The 23,922-nt window shown below is 36.4% G+C and overlaps 2 protein-coding genes across 7 annotated transcripts in view; both read left to right on the top strand.

The window, feature by feature from the left end:
- The first annotated feature begins 933 nt into the window (after nt 1–933).
- Nucleotides 934–15,145, top strand: LOC140154846 (uncharacterized). The gene is made up of 5 exons (XM_072177489.1): nt 934–1,090; nt 5,424–5,694; nt 8,536–8,920; nt 10,254–10,387; nt 11,275–15,145. Exons 2-5 carry the CDS (start codon nt 5,474–5,476, stop codon nt 12,827–12,829), a joined length of 2,295 nt encoding a protein of 764 aa, XP_072033590.1. The 5' UTR covers nt 934–1,090; nt 5,424–5,473; the 3' UTR covers nt 12,830–15,145.
- A 6,954-nt stretch (nt 15,146–22,099) lies between these two features.
- The window catches only part of LOC140154848 (glutamate receptor 1-like), a 100,934-nt gene continuing 99,111 nt past the window's right edge, over nt 22,100–23,922 (top strand). Inside the window, exon 1 of one of the 6 annotated variants that reach the window (XM_072177494.1) lies at nt 22,100–22,562. In XM_072177494.1, the coding sequence (XP_072033595.1) occupies nt 22,475–22,562 (88 nt within the window). In that variant the 5' untranslated portion in view covers nt 22,100–22,474. The remainder of the gene's footprint in view (nt 22,563–23,922) is intronic. The other 5 variants (XM_072177491.1, XM_072177493.1, XM_072177492.1 and 2 more) reach the window with 5 other exon arrangements.

Below are 23,922 nucleotides of genomic sequence, written 5' to 3'. Positions count from 1 at the left end.
TTTATAATCAACAACAAGCACACTCTCAGAAAAAAAGGTTCAACTTAGAACCTTTTTTTTGTCCTGTATGCAGAACCCTAAGCAGTAATAAGGTTCTAAAAAGAACCTTAAAAAGTTCTATAAAAACCTTAAAGATTTAAATAGGCCTGGGGACATTCTAATTCATTCATTCAGGGACTCATCACAAAGTTAAGAAAAGTAAAACGTAGTGTTAACCCTTTTTGGTACTAAAACATCATTTTCTTGGATAAAGAACATTTTCTCTGTTCTACTTAGAACCTTTTGAGGGTTCTTTCTTTAAGATTCCTTAAAGGTTCTTCAAGCTTAAGGTTCTACAAAGAACCTTTTTCTTGGCTACAGAACTTTTTTTGGTTCTACAAAGAAGCCCATTGGGTTTCAATTGGGTTCTTTGTAGAACAAAAAAAAGTTCTGTAGCCAAGAAACAGTTTTTAGCCTATACCACTGGAAAACAAAAATTTGCAGATTAGGCCTAATTCGTTTAGCAAAAATGTCGTGAAATTTGAATTTCGTTCTGGTATAGGGGGCCTACCAGATCGACTGAAATTTTGGGAATAAGCTTTTTTCGTGGATATCTACTGATTAATGTCATGATTTAAAGAGGATGCTAGGATCACGAAACCCTCCTTTAAATTTGGAGAACTTTTCAACAGCATTGAGCTGCTTTTGAGCAGTTTGAATTTTGACCTCTGTATGGACTTTGACCCGCCATATCTCAAAATGCTCAATGCTGATAAAGGTCCAGTAAACTTATTTTTGAGGTTGGATGTCTAGAGAAGCAACATCCATCAAAAACAAAACTATGGACCCCAAAACAATGCAAATGTCAGCAGCCGGACTAATAGTGATTTGGTGGTGTGCGCCCTGGGTTTTTACGACGGGCTTTTCAGGCTGAGGTCATGACCTTTGGAAAGATGGCTTCCAAAACTAGGAGAGACTTTTTGGTCATATTTTTCGCACATTTTTGAGTCGATTATCGCATTGTTTTCACAATTGCATACTGTCTTTGCTTTCTAATATTTCTGGAGAATTTATTTGTAGCATTGTTTTAATCCTGAGACCTGCTTTTGAGGTAAATAACAAGCATCCATCGCGGCGTCTAATTCAACTTGTTGCCAGTGCCACGCACTCATGCACTGCACTGGCGCATGCACGTACGTATTCATAAATCTTGGTACTTGGTGGGTTGTCGAATTGTCCTCCATAGCGCAGAGGTATTTTTAAGGTGGGAATTCCAATTGAATGAATTAGAGGTTCATTCATATATTTTCATGACTAAACGGTTCAGTCATGAAAATATATGAATGAACCCCATTCTGTACATTACAAGAACATTTTGTAATTCTTATTTCATCAAAATAATAACAAAAAATTACAAGTAACATTATTAAAAGTCATGATTTTCCTTCATTTTTCCTACCCGGCGATCGCACATCCGGGACACCAGGCATAAACGCTGTTTATGCCCGGCTATCGACCAATCGCGCGCGCCGTTGTACATAGCGTGTACCGGTATGTATGAACGCAGAATACCGTGATGATTTTTTGCGTACACTGCGCTATGTACGCTAGCGTGTGCGACTGTGCATGAGTAACGCGAAAGTGATTCCAGCCATGCCAACACACTCGTGATTGGTTAGCATTGTATCCAAGCTCGTGCGTTCGCGCTGTAGTTTGAAATATGTGATATACGATCGCGGTTAGATCGATAGACGAGTACATGTACAGCTATTGAAAGCTGCGTTCATTCAATTGGAATTCCTACTATAATAACAGGAGGTGGGTGGTCACAAAAAGGGGGTAAAGCTCTGTTTAAATGTGGTCTTGGAAGGCTGGTTGATGCAGTCTTGTTGGAAGATGATCCAGATCATGTGATTGTGGAGATCGTTCTTCTTGAAGTTCTTTTAAATTTTATTGGCCTCGTCATGTATGTATCATCATCTTGTATGAGTATTATCTAGGTATGAAAGGTGAATTCAAATTTGCCATCAAACTGCATCATTTTATATATCACATCAAGTAATTACAGCCTGCTTTGAGCAAAGAAAGTCAAAACTGAAAACCGTTTTGGCTTTGCATGTTTTGTCAAAGATTGACTTTCATCAAAAATATTCAGCCAACATTTACATGTAATACATTGATCAATTAAAATTTTTAAAAAACAAAACAGTATCATAGTCTCATGATTTTTCTATGTGGAACTGCTATCACAATCCCTCTAGTGGTTACAGGGTGTGAAAATATACGTAACTTCACACACAAAATGTTGATTACATTTTTGAAAATATTTTCTTTAGAGTGTATCCTACATTTATTTTAACTGCATATTTGGATTCCTGGGGTAAAAAGCTTTCCAAAAATGTATACATTTCCTATCTTAGGGTGTATAATTCTCAAGATACACAGGCATTGAGTTTTGCAAAGTGACAGGTGTGCTGTAAATCGCACGCCTGGATAACCCGAGGTGTGCTCTTAGGTGTGCTGCAAATCGCACACCTAAATAAATCAAGGTGTGCTTTTTTCAAAACTGGTGTATGACTATGATTTCATTTTCAGTTAAAACTTAGCAATATTGTGACTACATGTACTTTTTTAATTGGCCACGGTTAAGCTCTGGGGTAATGAACGGTGCATTCTGCAAAGATGTCTTTTAGCTGTAAATTTGCTTTGGTGATAACTTTGCTTGTATCATTCGTGGTTAATTGAAAAAATACAATAACAAGAAAAAATTATTTTACAAGTTGGTATGCACAAAGGGCAAAGTTGTATTGTGTTCATATCACAATCTACCGTAATTTTTTTAATTTTGTTTATTTACATTTTTATATTCCCCCTGGATTTAGAATGTCCCTGGACCTTGGACTAATTGCTAGTGTCATTTGTAATTAATTTAATAAAAATACAAAAAACAAAAGATTTTAAAAATTATAAATTCTTGTTTAAAATAGGCAAATTAAGTAACTTATGTTCACATAATAATCTATGAATGATTTTCAAATGCATTTGTTTTGTATGCTTCTTTACATCATAAATAGGTTGCAATGTGAACATCAATTATAAATTTGCCTATTTTGAACATGAATTAATAATTTTAAAATCTTTTGTAATTTTTTTTTTTTTATTTCTAAAAATTTTTCAGGGACATTCTTAAGTTCCAGGGACATTCTAAATCCAAAAAGAAAACTTAAAAAAAAAAAAAAAAAAAAAAAAAAATTTTTTTTTTTTTTTTTTAGGCGTGCGAAAATCGCACCCTCGGCGCATTTTCAGGCGTGCGGCGCGTGCGAATCGCACTCGCACGCCTTAAAACTCAATGCCTGGATACAACAATTGAAAGCCAAAACGCATGTTGTGACTGAAAATCTTGACATTTGTGTGTAAGTGAATAGGAAAAATTGAGGTTCTTGTGACTTGCGGTTCTCAGTGAATACCGGTACTTGTAAACACGATTACCGGGTAGATCAAATTAAGGGGGTACTACACCCCTGCCCAATTTTGTGCCTATTTTTGCATTTTTCTCAAAAATTATAGCGCATTGGTAACAAGTAAGATATGTACACATGTATATTATAGGGGCAAGGACTACAATTTCTGTACTGGAAATATTATTTCAGCACAGACAACAGTTGTGGAGTTACAGTCAAAAATGAGGGAAAACCAATATTTGATCAATAAATCAATAACTACTTGCCTTGAGTTGCTGAATTTTCAATGCAGTAGTTGTAGTCCTTGCCCCTATAATATGCATATCTTATTTGTCACCTATGCGCTATAATTTTTGAGAAAAGTTCAAAAATAGGCACAAAATTGGCCAGGGGTGTAGTACCCCCTTAATAGCTGAATAATGAATGATCAAGCTTTCATTTGAGCCTTGAGGTATGATTTGCAAGTATAGCATACAATTTGACAATGATATAATTTAAAATTCAAAAAGATGCCATGTCTCCATATAGAATGCACATACTCCTCCACCGTTTATCCACCAGGTTTATCTTCGTTAACATTTTGGTATTTTTCACTTTAACAAATTGGCATTCCAAATTGAGAAACATATTTGAAAATTAGAATAATCAGGCTGTATAATGAGCCCAAACTTGATGCAATTGGACAAAGAATAGCCCTGTGACAACAACTGGATTTTTCCAGACTTTTCACTTTGATTGGGTCATGCGCCATGAATTGGGGGCAAAACATGTTACATGCTCAAAATTAGAAAAATAAACATGCTTTCACACGAAAATGATTGTAAGTCATCTCAGGTTAGTCAAAACCTACACATTTTATATCATCATAATGCTGACAGTGAGAAGAAAGACAAATTTGCAACCTTGTTGATAAGTTGATAAACAGGGTGCTACAAATATCATTTACAGTGGAAAAGTTATATTTTGGTTCAAAAAGTATAAAATTGTGTTCCTCTCTTAAAGTTACTAATGTAAAAACTGTGTTCTGCTAAAACCTTTTTACACGTAGATGTAACTAATAACAATGTAAGATTTCAAAACGCAAACTTGTTGCCCAGGGCCCGCAGAAGGTTTTTGAAAGGGGGGGGCGAAAATAGTTATACTAAAATGTAAAATGGATCGATGCTGAAGTTGGCTTAATACTGACGTAGGTGACAAAATATAACGACGGGCCCTGCATATCGGCGGGCCCACAGTAATATTCATATGCTTTAGGAAGAGGACCCGCCTTCAGGTAATGCCTATAATCGCAGGACTATAGGCCCCTATATTATTATAGGACCTACTTCCGATCGACCCAACTGTGGGGGCAGTGTCCGAAATAAGGAAAATATGGAGGTTGTCCCGAGGACAACTAAAGCATAAATTCTGCTTGTCCTCAAAACATTTTGGTTGTCCCCAAAATGTGTCATGATTTTAGAGGTAATATTTAGTGATTATCCAGGGGATAAGTACATAGCTCAATATGGTTATCCCCGGTGATTTTTGGACAAGAGGACAAGAGGATAAGTGCTTATTTCGAACACTGTGTGGGGGTTTTTAGGCATAGGCCTACTCAATTACATGCAATTTAACTTTTTCTCTCCTCTTCTCCCTTTTCTCTTTTCCTTTTTTCCTCTTTTTCTCCTTTTTCCCCTTTTCTCTTCTCTTCTCTCCTCTCCTTTCCTCTTCTTTTTCCTCCCTTTTTCTTCTTCTCTTTGCTAAAAAGTGGGGGCTCAAAAGCCCCCTCTGCCCCCCGCTTCCATGAGCCATGTTGCCTACTGAGATACAGGGTGTTCAAAACTCGGACATATTTTCGTCAGTTGCAACACATTGTGGCGTACGTGCAGGACAAATGCAAATTATGTTTCTGAGAAAAACACAGGACTTTCTTTATTTAAAACAGTTTATAATGCACATTATAATGATAACATCATATTCCTTCTTTTTTTTCTGTTTAAACAGTGTAAGTAATATCTTCAGTTGAGAGCCTGAAATTGGGAATTCAGTTGACCATGCCAAGGCTTAAACATCCCAGAGGGGGGAAAAAGCCTACCCCAACAAGGAAGACACCGGGTAGGCCGCCTAAATCAACCAATACCATTCCTCCTACTAAGGTGGTTAAAGATGCTACATCCGGCATGAATATCAGTAGCCAGGAAGTCCGATGGAAAGTTGTGAAGATGGCTTGGAAATTCACCAGTGATACAGACGTGGCCAAGTTACTGTTAGATTGGTAAGTAATACTTACAATTGCAGTTAATATCCATACACCCCCTATGGAAGAAATGACCTTTATCGCCCACACAGGGGGTGTAGATTTCAAATGGAGTCACCCATTCAAATAATCCCATTTGAAAATCACACTACCTGTGTGGAAGGTTATTGTCATATCTTCCATAGGGTGTGTATTGATTTTAACTGGAATAGTTCAGTGGTTAAGGGGTAGGGTATGAACATTTGATAGTATTTATTGTGGGACATTAAAGCACATCAGACCTATCGAATTGCATTCTGAATACGAAGAATGTCCTTCTGATATCAAATAATTTTGATTTCTTGAAATTCAAAATGTAATACACATTTTATGGCAAATGATTAAAAATTGATATTTTTGATATTTAACAGTACTCAAGGTAAACTTTATACATGAAAATTTTAACCTTTTCAGATTGAAGATATGGATTTTTTTCCCCAAAACACACAAAAAAATTAGGTCTTTTTGGGAAAAAAATCCATATCTTCAATATGAAAGGTAAAAATTTTCAATTGATCGTCGGCTTTTCCTCCCAACTACATACACTATATATCATTAGATTTATAAAATTTACTTCGAGGACTGAAAAATATCATATTTTAATAATTTGTCATAAAATTTGTATTATTTTGTGAATTTAAAAAAATGAAAATTATTTGATATCAGAAAGACATTCTTCGTATTCAGAATGCAATTCGATATGTGTGATGTGCTCTCATGTCCCACAAAAAATACTGTCGAAACGTTCATTACAGCTTAGGAAAAGTATAAAGTTTGGAAACCTATACAGCAGAGGCAGTGGATTCAGGGAGTGTATTTGGTGTTGCCACAAAACAAAAACTTTAAAAAATGCATTAATATTTGTAGATACTGAGTATAAAAAATGTAGTGACTATATATTCACTGGGAACTGTTGAGATTGCAGATCTATGTTACATACCGTATTTCGTCAAATAGCCCCCACCACTTTTTTCAACCAAGATGTTTCAAAAATTCCGATATTTCCATGCTATCTTGTGTAGTAAACTTACCAAGTTGCTCACATGGTTGATAATAGCAGCAATAAATGGCGAAAATCTGCATCTGAAACCCGGAAGTGAACCAAAAGTCAGTGTCAAAAGTTCATAGTTCGTCATTTTAGCGTGACTTTTAAGCTTACCTAATGATTTTAACGGGAATTGTCGTGCTACAAAATGACCTCTAATAAACGCCCCCCCTTGGGAAAATGTAATGCCCCCGGGGGCGTTTATTTGACGAAATACGGTAATTAGTAATTAGAAGTCCATATTTGGATAGAAAAAGCTAATCCTGCTGTGTTATTCCAGCATGATACCAAAATTATACATTTGTATATCTTTGGAACCTGATACCCAACTGACCTATGACCATGATATAAAAATCATACTTGTTTATCTTTTGAAGGTTAATAATTTTTATGTTTACTCATACATTCTTTCTACAATGATTTTAACTGCATTTATAGACTAATCCAAATACACGCATTCCTACACCTGACTAGCAGCCTTTAGTTGGGTAGCCGTCGGCTACAATGCACTCAAAATGTGAAATGATTCGCCTTGGCGGAAAGTTTAAACTGCATTCCATCACCTGTTTTACACCTTCCGCGAAAACACAGGTAGACAAAAGAATAACACAATACAGTTCCCTTCGAAAAAACACACAGCATGGTCTATTCGCTGTTGAAGTGACATAATAATCGGATTAACTACACGCCCGTATCTATGCATTGATGTACTTGCGAACAAAAGGACTATGTATATGAATAGATGCGACGAGATTACCTCTTGCGAATTATCTCCATTATATATATTATTAGCTATTATTCTATTAACCCTCCTCGTCCTTGCATCTTCTCTAGGTGTTAGGCGGCTTTTCTTTGCACAATTGGACGCTCAAAACACCAGGTTGGTGCTAGCGGCTACCCAAAGATGTCCGACCAAATCCTGACCATGACTTGGCTCCTTGGATTCGTCTATAGAATCCTTAGATAAAAGCTTTTCATAAGTATGCCGTTTGGCTATCCTAAGGTACACAAGATTGGGATAGCTACGTAGGAATGCACACTATGTGCATGGATAGCGTGAACTCAAATATTTAAAGGGTCCATTTGATTTTTTTCCAGACCCTTTAAGCCCAGCAAAACCTATATTTATATTAAGGGGTCCATTGAGAATTTTACAGGGACTGATAATTTTGGAACGCTCTATTTAAAACATTTCTGGGATTTCTGTGTCATAATTGTGGGTTTTTTTTTGTATCAAAATGACTAAAAATTGTTATTAGCAACTTGGCATAGGATTTACATAATTTAAGCTTCTGTGCATCGTAAAATGTAATAGGTCCATGCAGTTTTGATCAGACCCGTTGGTCACTTCTTGTAATTTAAAGGGTTAACAGCACATCTGGATTTATTCATAAAATGTTACACAAGTTCAGCATTTTATGGCATAACATAATCCATGATAATAAAAGTGTCCAACTCACCAAGGTCCTGACTCCTGAACATCTAAAAGAACATTGTGATATGTACATGTAAGGACAAGGTTACCTGCCCAAATCCTAGTATAAACATTTAGTAATTGTTGGTATTTAGTTCCTGCACAAACCTGCCAGTTGACCGGGCCTTTAAGGGGTCCAAACTGTCCAAAACATAAACAGGACGCACAGACATGCAAGAATGGGACCCCTGAGTATCATGATTATGTGGCTTTGGGTGTTCTGCATACTGCTCTTTCTGTAAGTTTGGATCTTACGTAATTTATTCCATGTCAAGGTGTATGTTCTTTTGTTTCTACACAGCTATGATATCATCGTGAGTGGCTGCCTCAAATGGAGCATAGACATACAGAAGACTCGTATCCCTTCTGTAGTCTCTGATGACGGATGGAATCTACTAGAAGAAATTATATCTGCCATGAATTGGAAAGCAAGACAACCGATGAAAAAGAGATTGTTAACAGAGTGGCCAGATGGAGATGGAGGTGCTATCCAAATCAAAGAGGAACTACAGGACAGTGATGATGATGATGATGATGATGACTACCTGGGCATGGATGATGATGACGATGATGAAGATTATGTACCAGAAGGAATTACAACTGGTGATGACAGTGCAGAAGCTTTAAAAGGAGAAAACAATGGTGAATGCGTTGAAGACATTGCGAAACTACAACCATTGACACAGGTTTGTTGATTAAATTATGGATGCAATCAAAGAATTTGAGCATCAGTTGTGCTCAGTTCCATTTTAACAGGAGACAAATATACAGCAATAACGAAAATCAGAAATAAATAAAACAACTAATTCACATCTGAAGATCATGTCAACTAAACTCCACACGCAGAGTCTTAGCCAGAAATCAGAAACCACCCGTCCAAGCAGATACCAAAATTTGACCCTCAAATATAAAACAACTTGTCTATACCCATGGAAGGGTCACTGGGGTCAAATTTGTCCTGATTTGGCCTGTACATGTCACTCTGAATTAGTCTCAAGTTCATATAACCTTAAAATCATCTGTTTTAGAGCTATCACATCTGTAAAATCCATTAAATCCACCCGTTTTAAATTAGATTAGCCCGTGTTAAAGACGGGTGGACGCATGGCTGGCTAAGACCTTGTCCACACGGCCTGTGATTGGTTAGCATCGCGTAACCAGGGCAGTATTTTCCTTTGTTTGATTGACATGCTTGTCGGATGCAAACTAGATTTTTTTTCCTGACTTTCATAAAAATTATTTTGAATTTATAAAATATCAATGCGTTTTGCCAGATGAAACATGGCTCAATCCTATGCTTTATCAAATGAAACCTGCTTTTTATGGGAGAGGGACTTCATGGGTATTTAAGACCCCACCAAAGTGGCTGACCACTCACCCTTAAATGCTCTTCATGTTAGATCAGACTGGGAAATAAGAAGCGCCGAACCAGGGGCTACTTTATAAAAAAGTAGCCCCTGGTTCACAGGGTTTTACAGGGAACCAGGGGCTGTTTTTTTAACCAGGGGCTAAACTGCCCCTGGCCCCCACTTATTTCCCAGCCTGTGTTAGATATATTATACACTATGTAACTTATTTATTTTTACTTGCTGTGATATTGATATTTAAAAAAGGAGCAAAATACATATGAAAACAGTGTGCTACAGATGTTAAGATTTTGTTAATTGTACGCATAATTTTTCAGAAAGGTACAAATGATGATAAAGAAATATTCAATTGCTTCCTTTGGCCTGAATTATCAGCATTTCCAAATGTGAAGGAGCAAGCAATCACTGACACTATCTTTAGACCTCTCCAGCTTCAGCAAGGAGGTTAATAGTGGAAAACTGTCTGCAGTCTCTGCAAGATACTAGTTTCATGCTGTTGATGTCTAGATATGCCTTTAAAACATAACCGCTGGATACATGCAGTATGCCAATTGTTGAAAAGGAATATTGATTACTAGTTTACACTCATGTCATTTGCAAAATGTTCTTAATTGAACCATATTGATTATCTGTATAAATTATTCATTTACAGAATCCACAGTCTCAAAGAACTGCCATGAAAACAAGGACAAAGAAAAGTACAAGGATGGCTATAAAACGGAAATCAGCAGCAGCAGGTCCAAAGAAGAAGAAGAAAAAGAAACGCACATTATCAAAAGGGTACAGGTAAGTCACATTGTGCTAGTATGCAAACATTGACTGCTGATGATGTGTGGAATCCCAATCCCAATCCAATCTCAGGGGAAAATAAAGCTTACACTCTTGAGATCACCAAGGGGCAATAGTTTTCACCCCCCCAATAAAGAGCAGTAACAATTTGTTATAATAATAATAACTTATTGCAATAACACTTAAGCCTATTTTTCTTCTTTTTTTTAATGTTAACCATGAATGATCCTAGCATTTAGCTCTAGGTCCAGGGACACTCCAAAACCGATAACTTAAATAAAAAAATAAAAAAATAATTTTTTAACATACGTTTACATGGTTAACCAACCGGATTGTGGTCCGTTTAAACGGGTAGACAAATAATTGTTAATATACACCCCTAGTCACCATTGATTAGCATCTTTTGCTTAAAAATGTCAAGTCAAATGAATATGTATTTTTATTCATACGTGTATTCTGACCCAGCACATATAAACATCTAAATAGTTGCAATGCAGTTTCCATGAATATAACTTTAACCAATAGTGTAAGTTGTACTATTTTCTTACCAAAGAGATGCAGTTTTAAAATGGGAAAGAGACTTTCGGGACACACTCTTGTGTCCCACTAACAACTTACGTAATTACAGCCTTTTGCAAAGATCCTTCAGTTTTTCTCCGACCTTGTATGTTCGCCTTGAATTACGCCTGTGTCACGTGATGATACGCAGATTGATCAGCGAATAAGGTGCTGGTGTGATGATGACATGATGCAGTTAGCCAATCAGAACATTTCATATCCACGCCATAAACTGCGCCAAATCGGACAATACGAAAGATCTTTGCAAGTAGCTGTAATCCTATTGAACCACTTCCTAATCATCTCCTACTTTGTTATCTTTGCAGGAGGTCTGGCAGACCAAAGAAAGTGTTGGAGTTTCTGAACACACCTAATCTGCCCAAAATATTTGAATGTAAGAGATGTAAAGATAGACAAACAAGTCTTGAAGCTTTCAAAGAGCATTTCAAGGTGCATTCACAAAGTGTTGCTGTCGGTAATACTGTACAGCAGCTATCCCACCTAAGTGTTGAGGCCATTCCAGAGATTGCAACCATCTATATCACTTGCCCAGACTGCAATGAACTCACCTCCAATTACGGTGTCCATCAAATGAAGCACTTCAAACAAATGTGCGATCTCTGCGGAAAAGTTTTCAAGAGCTTCAGTGGCTGGCGTCGTCATCTCAAATTTCACCAAGCCATGGAGACGGGAGAAAAGAGCCATGTGTGCGACAAATGTGGAAAGGGTTTCATCTTGATATCTGCTCTGACAGAACACAGGAGACTGCATTCTAAGGAGCGCCCTCATACCTGCGATGTCTGCGGGAAGGGCTTCAAGCAAAAGGCACATTTGACACGGCATTTATTCATTCATAGTGACAAGAAACCGATTACATGCAAGTTCTGTGGCAAGGGTTTCACTAATAACTTCAATATGAAGAGTCATCTACGCAGTCACACAGGAGAGAGGCCCTTTGTGTGTTCAAAGTGTGGCAAGTCATTCGCTCACAATGGCAGCCTGAGAACACACATGAAATCCGAACATAACATCGAAATTGGATTAGTATGTCAATCCGTTCAAGAATTTGATGATTTCTCTATCCCTCAGAAACCAATCGGCAGAGGCAAATTATCACCAACTAAAACATCAGTTCCTGGACAAGTTCCTGAAAATATCCCGAAACATGATGTACAGGAAGCTTTTATACCACGTGCAGAAAGAATGGAAACAGCTGTTTCTCATACTAAAGAGCTTGAGAGGTCTTCTCAGGCAGAACAAGATACCAGTGAGCAGCAACAACATGAAGTGGTTGGGACTGACAACTACAGACAGGAAGAACAGAATGCTATACTATCCATCGCTGCAGCAGCAAGTGGCATCCCAATGACATTGCAGGATGAAAATGCAACAACTGATGCAAGGGATAAAAGCCCTAGCAACCCACCAACTTCATATCAAGAGACTGTCAGCCCATTCCATCATCAGGATAGAATGGTAGAAAAGGGCAGGGAAGAAAAAGTGCACCACCGGTTGCCCACAGACACTGCTTCTTGGCAGGGTATCTCACACAGTGCTTCCAGGAGTATGACAGACTCAATGAGGGACATGAGGAACTCAAATTTACTAATGCACACTACATCATTGCCACCTGTCCAAGGTACTACTTCTGGAACAAGTCGAGAAGCAGCATTTGGCATTATTGAGACACATGTGCCGATGGTTAGCAGGGAAGAGGAGGTAGGTGTAATCACATTGCCAACGATGACAGGTCATCATCTTTGCAGTCATCACCGTCAACAAGTGGGAGATATTCGTATACCTAGGGTGATTCCTGGTGATCAAGGTGACCACCAGAGTAGTAATGCTCAGTCATATGATAGTGTTGAAATTCCTATATAACACCAGGACAACAAGACCAGGATGATGATACTAGAACAATACAACTCAGTCCTACTGCTTTGACTGCAGCTGCAACACTAAATAATCTATTATTCTTTAACACTTGAGAAAGTTTCTGCAATCTTATTGGTTCTTAGGCGTGTTATATGACACAATTTGAACCAATCAGAGATTTTTTTTAACAACTGGACTGGTCGATTCTAAGCTCTAGGTAATTCCTTGTAAAATGTATGATTTAATTTTTATTTGAATTGAAGCGTTTAAGAATGAGAATAAATGTATTGTTTTAGCCGCTGCCTTGCATGATGCATGCACCGTCTCATACAACATAGGCGACACTAAGCCTGTGAGCAATACGCAGGAAATCAAGTACCGCCCCATGAGCCTTGATGTTCTTCTTAATGATGTTTGCCTGTGTTATATATGAGACGATAGATGCACAGCAGCAGCTAAAAACAATACCTTTATTCTCTAAACTTAAGTGTCATATTGGGACAGATCTTGTAAATAAGTTAATAGTTAATAAATTGGGAAATATGTCAGAGATCAAACAGAAGGTTGATGAAGCCATATGAACACTGTATAAACATGTAACTAGTTGCGTAATAAAGCTGCCAAATATCCTTTTCCTATGTTAGGAAAAATGGAAGTGGTTAAAAAAAGTTAAGAATATGCAAGAATGTAATGTATATTTTTAAATAACCCTCCCTTCTTCCCTAACAAAATGGGTTTAAACTATGTATTGGTTTGTTCCCACAGAGCAAATGATGAAAAGCGTGAAACTTTCAACAAATACCATCATCTTTTTCATAGCCTTCAATTAACAGGAGTGAATTGAGATGGCAATTTTAAAAGTTTAATATTTGATCAAAGTACTCGAAAAACTTGTGTATGTTAGTGTATTTTTTAATGCAAGAAAAATCATCAAACTCAAAGAAAGGAATGGCAGAGCTTCTCAGTGATGATTTGGAACCTAAATTTTAAAATTTGCTGATGGTGTGAACAGCTAGTTACATCTTCATTTAATTTTTGTTTGCCAAACCAAAATAATTGACACCAATGAATTCTAAAGGTTTTGTTATTTAACTTAATTTGATACACTCTTAGAACCACATAGCCAACCAGAGCAGCTGTTAGAAAAGTATGCGGGTGCATACTGCATAAGTATTGTTATTGAACTTGTTCACAGTTTCATGTACATGTACTTACTGTACTATATACATTGTACAAGCTGTGCATTCACAGCTTTCACCGTCTTGAAGGTTGTCAGGGGTCGAAATAAGCGATAGCCCATTAGCCAATGCTATTAAATTTTCAGTTGTGCTATTAGATTTTAAGCCCATGCATGTAGCCTATTGGGCTATTGATACTCACTGCCATGTTTAAATTTCACATGCATGACAATGTGTGTACCAGTAATGGAGTAAGACAAAAAGAATGTGTTCGCAAATTATGTGTTACTCACTTAGGCCCTAACTGAATAATCAGTGAATGCTTGGTTCAATTAATTTTGCAGACACAGCATCTTTTCTCTTGGGCTACTACTGACTTTCCTTCTGGGCTATCAGAAAATATGGCTGAATAGCCTGCATGGCTATCAGGGAATGATCCCTTATTTCTACCCCTGGGTTGTTGCCTTGATACTGACATTTTAATGTTTTATTTGTTATAAATTGTTATAAAAAATTAATTGCAACATGCTGCTTGTTATTGACAATCACATTACCCATAATGTTTTAGAAGTTAAAACCTCTGGTTCTGGATGTGGTGTAATTTGCCAGAAGATGGATATTTTTTCAGTTTAATGTTAATAGAATATAATAATAGTGCCTTTGAATTGTCATTAGGGTTTGAGTATAGAACATGTTTATATCTGACTGGCTGTAAGTCAGAGTACCTTTTCTCAATTTTTTTATTTGGCATGAACAAAATGTGCCACTCAGGTTTCAAAAGTAAGTAGGCATTCAAGGAACTGATTTTGGTAGGTAGATTGCTTCAGTAGGGTTTTAGAGCTAAAACTGGGCATATAAGCAACTTATTTGTGATGTGTGAGTTTCTTCCTTGGGCTTTAACAGCTGTTACCATTGATAGGTAACTTTGCTGTCAGGAAGGTAACATTTTTCTTTAAGTCAATATATATATGATCTTATAATATGATATTTAGATAATTTTTTCAAATTTTTTTTGCATATTTGTAATGTTTACACATGTCCCAACTTACACCTACATGTAAATGGAATCTGCCAAATTTGTTGTTTATTTGTCAGGTCAATAGAGCAATTTTGACATAATATTTTATTCTCCCATTAAGTCCCAAATAGAACTATACATTAAATGGCCAAAAAGGCTAGTGGGTTTCTTTCACATACCCTTGCCATTTCGGGCTTAAAATGAACAGGAACCATTCCTGACAGTTATTTCTAAAATTATTTCAGCATTTTCAGTTAAGAATAACAAAATTAAAATTGTATGGAAATCGTACATTATGGCTTTAGTATAAGTACCCCACCAGGCAGGTAACAAATGAAACTTTTCAAAAGTTGGGATCCCAACTGGCTAGTGTCGGGGAAAACAATTTAAGATACAACCCCAGCCTACTACATGTACACTTCATTTCACCTCAAGTTCAGTAGTGGTTACATGGTTATGCCGCAAGCATGCCAACAAACAGTGTATAAATTAAGAAGAAAAATCAAGTCATCCAGTGGATGACCCGGTCATGAAATTTGGTCATCCGCCAACATTATTGGTCATCCGTATATTATTTAAAATTTAGAAGTTTCATTTTTTTTTTAAAGTTAAATTAGAACTTTGCATATTAAAAACACATTTTGTGTCAAATCAACCATGAATGGTCCTAGCAATCAGCTCTAGGTCAAGTAACACTCCAAAAGGGAAAATATTTAAAAACATTTTTTATAAAGTATGGGCATCCGACGAATAACCTGCAGTGAATTTCTGGTTATCCACCAGAAAATCTGGGTTTCAGGACTACCGGATGACCACTTAATTTGTACACTGCCAACAAACTGCCCTTGTACGTGTGTGTATGGGCTTTATGGGTAGGCCACACTATGCAATACTGCGATCGGCGAAATGCTGACTTACATCACTACCAAGCTTGTATAAAATGAAGATATTCAAACAAAGCAAAATGAATGAAATTAATTTAGAGGCATTTTTCTAATTTGTCTGTTTGATTTGAAAGTGTAATTTGTTTTAAAATGCCAAGTAGACAGCTTAATGTATGATGTCTACTTACTATTGGTAAATTATGTTTTACAAGTCCAATAAATTACTTGTGTTTCATAATTTACCAATTGTATGATTCCTAAGGGAACAAACCAAAAGATCGATGACGTCCTATAAACAAAACTAGTTTTGTTTAGGGGGTAAAAATACTCTATTACGTTTGGTACAAAAACATCGGTCTGAAGAATGTGTCATTATTATTAATATGTTAAAATTTTCAACATTTCATTATTACCTTTCTGGCAGGGAGGGAGGGGGTCGGCTGAGAAACGAACTAGTTACGTTTATAGGATGTCATCGATCTTTTGGTTTGTTCCCTAACAGTCCTGATGAACTTATTCATGATGTCTACGTGTTTTATGAACAAATTTATGTGTATGGTTTATTGCCAAAAGAAATGTAAGAAATATTTTTAAAGATCTGAAATTATTTATAGCTTTGCTAATTTTAATTATGTAGCCTATTTGTAACTTCCATTTTAAAGAGTTTTTTTTTATATCATATAATATTGATCATGTTACTATTATTATATTATATTATAGTCTGACCATTAGTGCTAGTATTTACATTCGGTGGCGTGCGCAGGATTTTTTGACTGGGGGCACACAATTCTGTTGCCCCGAATGACTGCGCCCAAGGTGTGTGGAAATGTGCCGGGTGAAACGCACACTGCGAGCGCCTTGGCGCGAAGCCCTTAAGGCGTGGGGTCCAGGGGCATGCCTTAGGGCCCCTGGCGGAGTGTACAGGGGCATGCCTTAGGGCCCCTGGCGGAGTGTACATGTAAGGGGCTCCTAGATTTTAGGTTTTTTTAAAGGGGTAAAGTGGTAAAGCTAAATATTATTTTGCACACCAACCGATGGGCAACTTTGGTTGTTCAAGTAGCAAGTAGGCTTACTGCTGATGTGAAGTACAGAACGGTACCAAATTTTCTGGCTCGAACTGGAATGAACAGTGACTACTCTAGTTGCCCTGAATAACCACTTTCCCCTGACTGATTGGTCAAACTGGGGCGGGGGCTGTGTCCCCCTTTTGCGCACGCCACTGTTTACATTGTATATTAAAGCTTTTGTATATAAAACTGGCATTCTGAAACAATAACATGTATACTTATATTATCATGTACATGTAGTGTAGGTAAATGATGATGACTTAAATAAAGATGATTCATAATTTTGTACTCCACTGAAAAATTTAAATGATACACTTGTCTTTATAATTCATAATCAATAAGGTATTCCATGGAATTCAGTGCCCTTTACAATTACCAACTTTTTAGTGGTTCTTTTTCACTCTGAGGCAAACCTTTCAAAGGACAATTTAGTCAGATGAATGTTGTGAACAAATTATGTGTACTTAGAATGTAGTGTGATTATCTACTCCATATTCCAGAAAAGTACAGCACTAATTTTTTTGGATTAAAAATATTATTCCATTTTGCCAAATGAAACATAGCTACATCTAGTTCTAACTGTCAATGAAAGCCCCATTTTAATATTTGGTCAATTTTTGGAAATAAAGGGCCAAAAATATGCATGGCATTTTTCGTATGCTGTGCCAATCAAGCCCAAAGACTTGTACAAAGACTAATTTCGAGTTATGTTTTCTAATTTTGAAAAACACATTTTTAATCTTTTTCATAGCCAATTATCAAAAATAACATGAAACATTAAAATTATGAATGAGCTTACTCTTAGCTTTATAAGATTGTTATGTACATAAGATTTTGAATGCCTAGACTTGTGCCAAGTCTATATGCCAAGTCTTAGAATTTTGTGACAACACTTTGTAAGAAAACATGCAAAATGTCATGTTCTTGACCCTTTTCCCTCAAATTGCAAAAACATTAAAATTTAAATTTGCCAATTAAACTTAACTAAAGGATTAGGATTTAGCTATGTTTCATTTTGCAAAACAAGATATCTTTTTAAGGGGGTACTACACCCCTCGATAAATTTGTCTATTTTTGCATTTTTCTCAAAAACTAATAACACAGTAACAAAAGTTAAACAAAAGGGGCAAGGAATACAATTACTACACTGGAATTTCAGTGACCCATGACAAGCGGTTCATTATTTATGATAAGAAATGAGGTACCGCTAGGATGTACCTCATTTCCAATCATATATACTGAACCGCTTGCCTTGAGTCACTGAAATTTCAGTATAGTAATTGGATTCCTTGCCCCAATAATATACATAACTTGTTACCAGTGTGTTATTATTTTTGAGAAAAATGCAAAATAGTCACAAATTTACCACAGGGGTGTAGTACCCCTTAATTTAAAAGAATGTAATTTTCTGGAAACCGGGAGTGGTTAAAATTGCTCACTTTTGAATCTTGTCAACGCAAAAATTTAGAAATTTAACACTTAATGTAATGGAAAATATTCACTGAAAGTTGTAAACTCATCATTCTGTCAGTTGATCATTTTTCAAAATAAGTAACATAATCCGATTTAAAAGTTGCCGTTCAAATTGACAGGTCAAATGGAAAAATATGGGGCTTCGGGTGACAGAGCGTGGGTTTTTGGGTGACAGCAACACTGAAATGGGGTCTTAACGGCCCTACGCGTCACCTCAAAGTGGAAGTGCCCCCCGATTGACCTAGCATGATCATTTACCATTGTTTATTAGTGGTAGTATCGATACATGCATACAACAATGCTATTCAAAGAAATTAAAGGAAATGTTACCATTTTGCATTAACCTTGTAAATCTGATGAGTTGAACATAATTATGCAAAAGAACACTTGCACTAAGTACTAGTTAACACCATAAAACACTTAAAAATAAAGGAGAAGATTTTGTCAGATTCTGATAGCATTGGTCAAGTGAAATATGAACTTAGTTTTAAAAAAACCCAAACCCTAAACTTCACCCTAACCTATAAGCCCGAATTCTAACCCTAAACATAAACCTAACCGAAAACATCTTAACCCTTTATACGCTATCTACCAATGTGTGATTGGCTCCACAGCGACACTTGTTCTTGCCCGGAGTCTGTGCCTATTTTACCGGGCCTATTTTAGATTCAGATTAAATTTATTTCAAATTCGTGGCCCGTAGGCCAAATTACATGAAATATTACATTTGCATTGTTTACATTAAAAGACATTAAAAAAAACCATATAAAATATACATAAAATTAATTGCACTTGTTGAGGCAAAATCTCACACTGCACACTTATACAGCTCACACGCCGGGCTCACACGCCCCTACATCTCCACACACGCCTTACGTACACCCCCCCCAACTATCAGCCCTCCATAAAATTATAGACGCATCCCCACACACCACAGATGCTCTAAAGAATTTAATTTTATAAAGCAGTAATTAATAAATAACATAACAAGATATTGCACATAAATTGGACCAGCCAAATTATTAATACGGCTTCCTGTACGTTTTTGCGACGTCTCTGCATATAAACTGCAGTCACTGGGAAAATATGCATGACGTTTTTAGCAATTTTAAGGTAATGCGGTGCGTTGGGTGAATGCCACAGAATTGGTCTCTAATTCGGTGGTGAATGCCAAAAAGTAGGCCCGATCCTGACTTTTTTGGTTAAACAAGTTAAAATAAATAAATTTAAAAAAAAGAAGAAAAAAGTTCCAAAGCCTTTATCAAAAAAAATCCCGACCGACATACCCTAATTTTATTATTAAGTTACGCCAATAGCTGCCAATCAAACAATTTTATTTTTTAGGCCTTAGGTAAGCGTGTTTGTAGTGAGCCAGATTATCCGGTATTTAGCACATATCAGCGTATAAGTACTTCGAAGTATGTTATTGCAGTATAATTTTTCCGTATACAGCCACTATAAACATGCTCTATGTGTAAATCCGTCTTAAAAGTGTGTGGGGGGATTTTGCCGAGTAGTGACTGAAAAGAACAAATTTTGTCAAAAAGTAGGTAGGCTCAGGAGTCAGGATTGCCCATGATTGTATGCCTTTTATCATGGGGTGAATATCATGGTTTTGTCGGTGGTTTTGTTTCTGATTAGGAAAATTATACTTTTATGCCGAGTAAAAAAAAATAAACAAGTTTAGCGTGCCCGCCATCCTTTTTTGGAGATTTTTCAAATTTCTTTTTATTTAATTTTGTAAATTTTTATAACTTCTCAAAGATGTTAGAGAAGTTAAAATTTTGTACACAGCCTTGCAACTATAAGACACTTTTCAGAAGAGTTTTGTGATCACAAGAGGGGCCTAGGCTTCCAAAACAAAATAAAACGTGCCTCATTTTCGGATATCAATCACACAAATTACACAAAATATACTGCGCCAATAAAATATCCTTACACTTGGGAAAATAATCACAATTTCAAAACTGAACAATATTGGGGTAAATTTGGTTTTTTTAATAGATGCACTATCTAATCCTGCACATTATGACACCACATTGAATCCAATGTGTAAAGTTACAAACAATTGAATAGACGAAGGTTCAGTTTTAAAAGTGACAAACTGGCCTATACAAGGCGCAAAAAGATTCCAACAAGCGCAACAAAGACACAACAGAGTTTCTTCAATGAAGCGTTATTTAAAGCAGTTTTATTTCAGTTTTACTTCTCTGTACTTTTCATAACTTTCCTTTTATTTGTCAGTTCTTTGTTTCAGTTTTCTTTTGTTCCTTTTGTTTTAAAATAAAGCCAGACGCATATTAGCCATTCACCACTCTCAAACCAGATTTGTGGTCTGTGGAGTTTTGAATAGGCCAGTTTGTCACTTTTGAAACTGGACCTTCGTCTAAATAAATGCTTGTAACTTTACTTCTTGAAGTTACATTGGATTCAATGTGGTGTCATAATGTGCAGGATTAGATAGTGCATCTATTACAAAAACAAATTTACTCCAATATTGTTCAGTTTTGAAATTGTGATTATTTTTCCAAGTGTAAGGATACTTTATTGGCGCAGTATACTAAGGTACGGTATTGGTATTTAGCTGAGACGAATATACCTAGGCTATTCAGTATTCGTTTCATTTTTAAAAAAAGCCCCTCCTTCCTTTTTTTTTCTCAAAACACCAAGACGTTAAATGTGTTTTTATTTTTACTTGGCTTTATGGTAACCGACCGACCTACCCTGACTTAGGAGCTTTAACATCTAAGGGCAATATGAAGTTGATATTTATTATTATCATTAGTATTAAGTTGTATGATGTTATGATCATGCTCAGGTATTAATTATAATTATTTTGTATAAAATATTCATTATTTATAATGCCCCGCACAGTAGCTGATAAACCTGTCTGCGGACCTCATGCGCATGCATGTATTGTATACATCCCTCCGCATGCCCTTAAACCAAACTATTTGGCCGGCTCAGATCGTATCATTCCGTACATAACCTTCGTCTATTGTTCATATGCTAATGATAATCAGCTCCCAACAATTTATTGCATTGTTATTGATGATGACAACTACTGAATATGTAAAAGTAACCGTTAAAGTAACAGAAAAGGAATGTAACAATAATGGAACGTTCAACAATCGTGTGGGGTTGCTGGTTTTGTTTTTAAGGTCATGCAGGGCAAGGGCTTTTGTTAGCCTGGTTGTTTGCGCTCAGAGACCGCTTGGGGGTACATAGGCCTACATAGCTGTACGTGAATGCGAACTTTATTTTCATGTTAGAAAATGTGTTAAGTGATTGATATTTGCCTTTCAATTCTACACGTGACGTTTGTACGAAATTTGCTAAAATTCATATCGAAAATAGTAAGTAGAAAAACGAACCCGCGCATTAACATTACAATACTACTAAATTGTGACGCAGTGCAGCCTGGAAAAAAAATTTCATAAATTTAGGCATTCCAATTTCGTAAATCATTTTATATTATTAATTTTTATTAATTTACATTTTTTCTGTTAAAGTTAACATTTGGACTCACTGTAGAGTATTAAAACTTGGATTATTCTTGCAGTGCAGTGGTTCGTAATTCTCTTGATGAGCAGCGCGCGACCTGTAGCTCGATTCCATCTGTTCAATTACCTTCCAGCTGACTGCCTTCCCTGTTGACTTAATGGTAGCACCCATCCAATTGTTAAGCATTTCAACCTTTTGAGGCAGATAATAGGCCTACTGTGTATGACGGTTTTCAATACACTCGATTCGGACTGATGATTTTCTCATTCCAATCCCGTTACGCAGCTAACCATTTTCTGAAAACAACCATTTGCGCGAATCATCCGCCATTTTATGTTTGATGATATACCAGTTAGAAGATTTTGTTTGTTTATGGTGTGATCTTCGACTTTTTACAACTGTTTGGACGTTTAGTGATCGGGGCGCAATCGCGCATTTGGATACATATTTAGGAGTAGAGCGCAAAAACACACCACACGGCTAGGTGTGGGAGATTTCAAGAGCAGTGGAGAACGACTCGTAGCAAAATGCTATCAACAAGTATAAAAATTCTTTGGGCGTTACTTCTGGTGGAATTGCACATCCACGGTGGAGATGCTGGCTCAGTTAAAATTGGTAAGCATATTTAATGTCATATAGTCCAATACACATGTTTTTTGTAAATCAAAAAAAGAGTCTTTGGCGAGAAATATAACGGTACAGCCGGCCTGAAGAATTGGCGGTTAACGGATTTTGCATAATCCCATTGTAATTTTAAGCAATAGCCATTGTTGTGAGGAGTATGTCATTATGTGTAACACTATATTGTATTGTGTATGCACATGGTACATGTGTCATCTTCATAAGATAGCACGCCTTGATCGCCACCGAAATGATCGAATCGAGATCACTTTAGCCTTTGACCACCATGCCACTTGCCACTATGATCATTTATATACGACTGAAAATTACATCATTCATTCCCATCTATAATTATATTTATAGGCTATACAACAATTACAAAATTGAATGGTATAAATCTTTTAGATTAGGGGCCCTACACGTTTTCATGTCCCTATATACATTTACTCGTTGCAAAATTGTCATTTGTGATAGTCTTTATAAATATTTATTAAAACTCAAAATACGGACTATCTAAACTTCTCAAATTGTGGTATATATCATAAATTATGTATTATCATTTTGTCTTAAAACCATGTCACTGCATGTAGGCTTATAGCTATAGGCCTATGAGAAATATTTTCGCGCACAGTACAGGCATTAAAAAAAATTATAGCATTTTTTATTTTATAGTATAGTCCTATAGGCAAATATATAGCAGTTTCAAGAACAGAGAACAGGCATGTATTATAACCAGAGAAGATGATTATATCGACTTCTAACAAACATGTGAAAAGCTTCTTACGCAATAACTGAATGAGGTTTTCATTTTTATTGATACTTCGCCTGAGTAATTGCAGGTAGAAAACCGTTTAAAAAAAACGATTTTCCCAATAACATGATATCGAATAAGGGCCTATACATGTACACGTACATGACGTACAGGCATGAGAAATTTCCTGCTTTTGCAGGATTTCCTGCTTTTTTGTGGTCCAAATTTCCGCACTTTCAGCCCGTTTTTGGCCTTTTAGCCTCATTTCACGCACTTGTTCATGCTTTTTCAAACTTTTCAGGGTTTTTTCATAGATGATCATTCTCATGCCTGCATATAGGAAAGCTATGCTTTATTTTTATGGAATTTTGGGATACCCCGGATACCTCATGAGTTGCTTCCCATATCTCTCTAAATGTAAATGTAAGAGTGAATTTCAACTCGCGCGTTCAAGGAGTTAAATGAAGCACAACGCGATTTTAGAGTTGTCCATCAATACCTTCATTGAGAGGTTTTCACTCTTTTTAGAGTGGTTTTAAATTAAAAAAACATTTCACTCTTGAGTGGTCTTATAAGTGATTAAGTGAATCACTCTTTTGGGGA

This window comes from Amphiura filiformis, chromosome 6 (genome assembly GCF_039555335.1).
Source record: "Amphiura filiformis chromosome 6, Afil_fr2py, whole genome shotgun sequence".
Classification (NCBI taxonomy): domain Eukaryota; kingdom Metazoa; phylum Echinodermata; class Ophiuroidea; order Amphilepidida; family Amphiuridae; genus Amphiura; species Amphiura filiformis.
The sequence above is the reverse complement of the archived record's forward strand: the minus strand, read 5'-3'. Positions and strand labels throughout refer to the sequence as shown.

Coding starts and splice junctions, on each gene's coding strand:
- LOC140154846 (XM_072177489.1), top strand. CDS start 5,474: ATGCCAAGGCTTAAACATCCCAGAGGGGGGAAAAAGCCTACCCCAACA. Junction 8,921..10,253: donor AACTACAACCATTGACACAG/GTTTGTTGATTA, acceptor ATTCATTTACAG/AATCCACAGTCTCAAAGAAC. Junction 10,388..11,274: donor ACATTATCAAAAGGGTACAG/GTAAGTCACATT, acceptor TTATCTTTGCAG/GAGGTCTGGCAGACCAAAGA.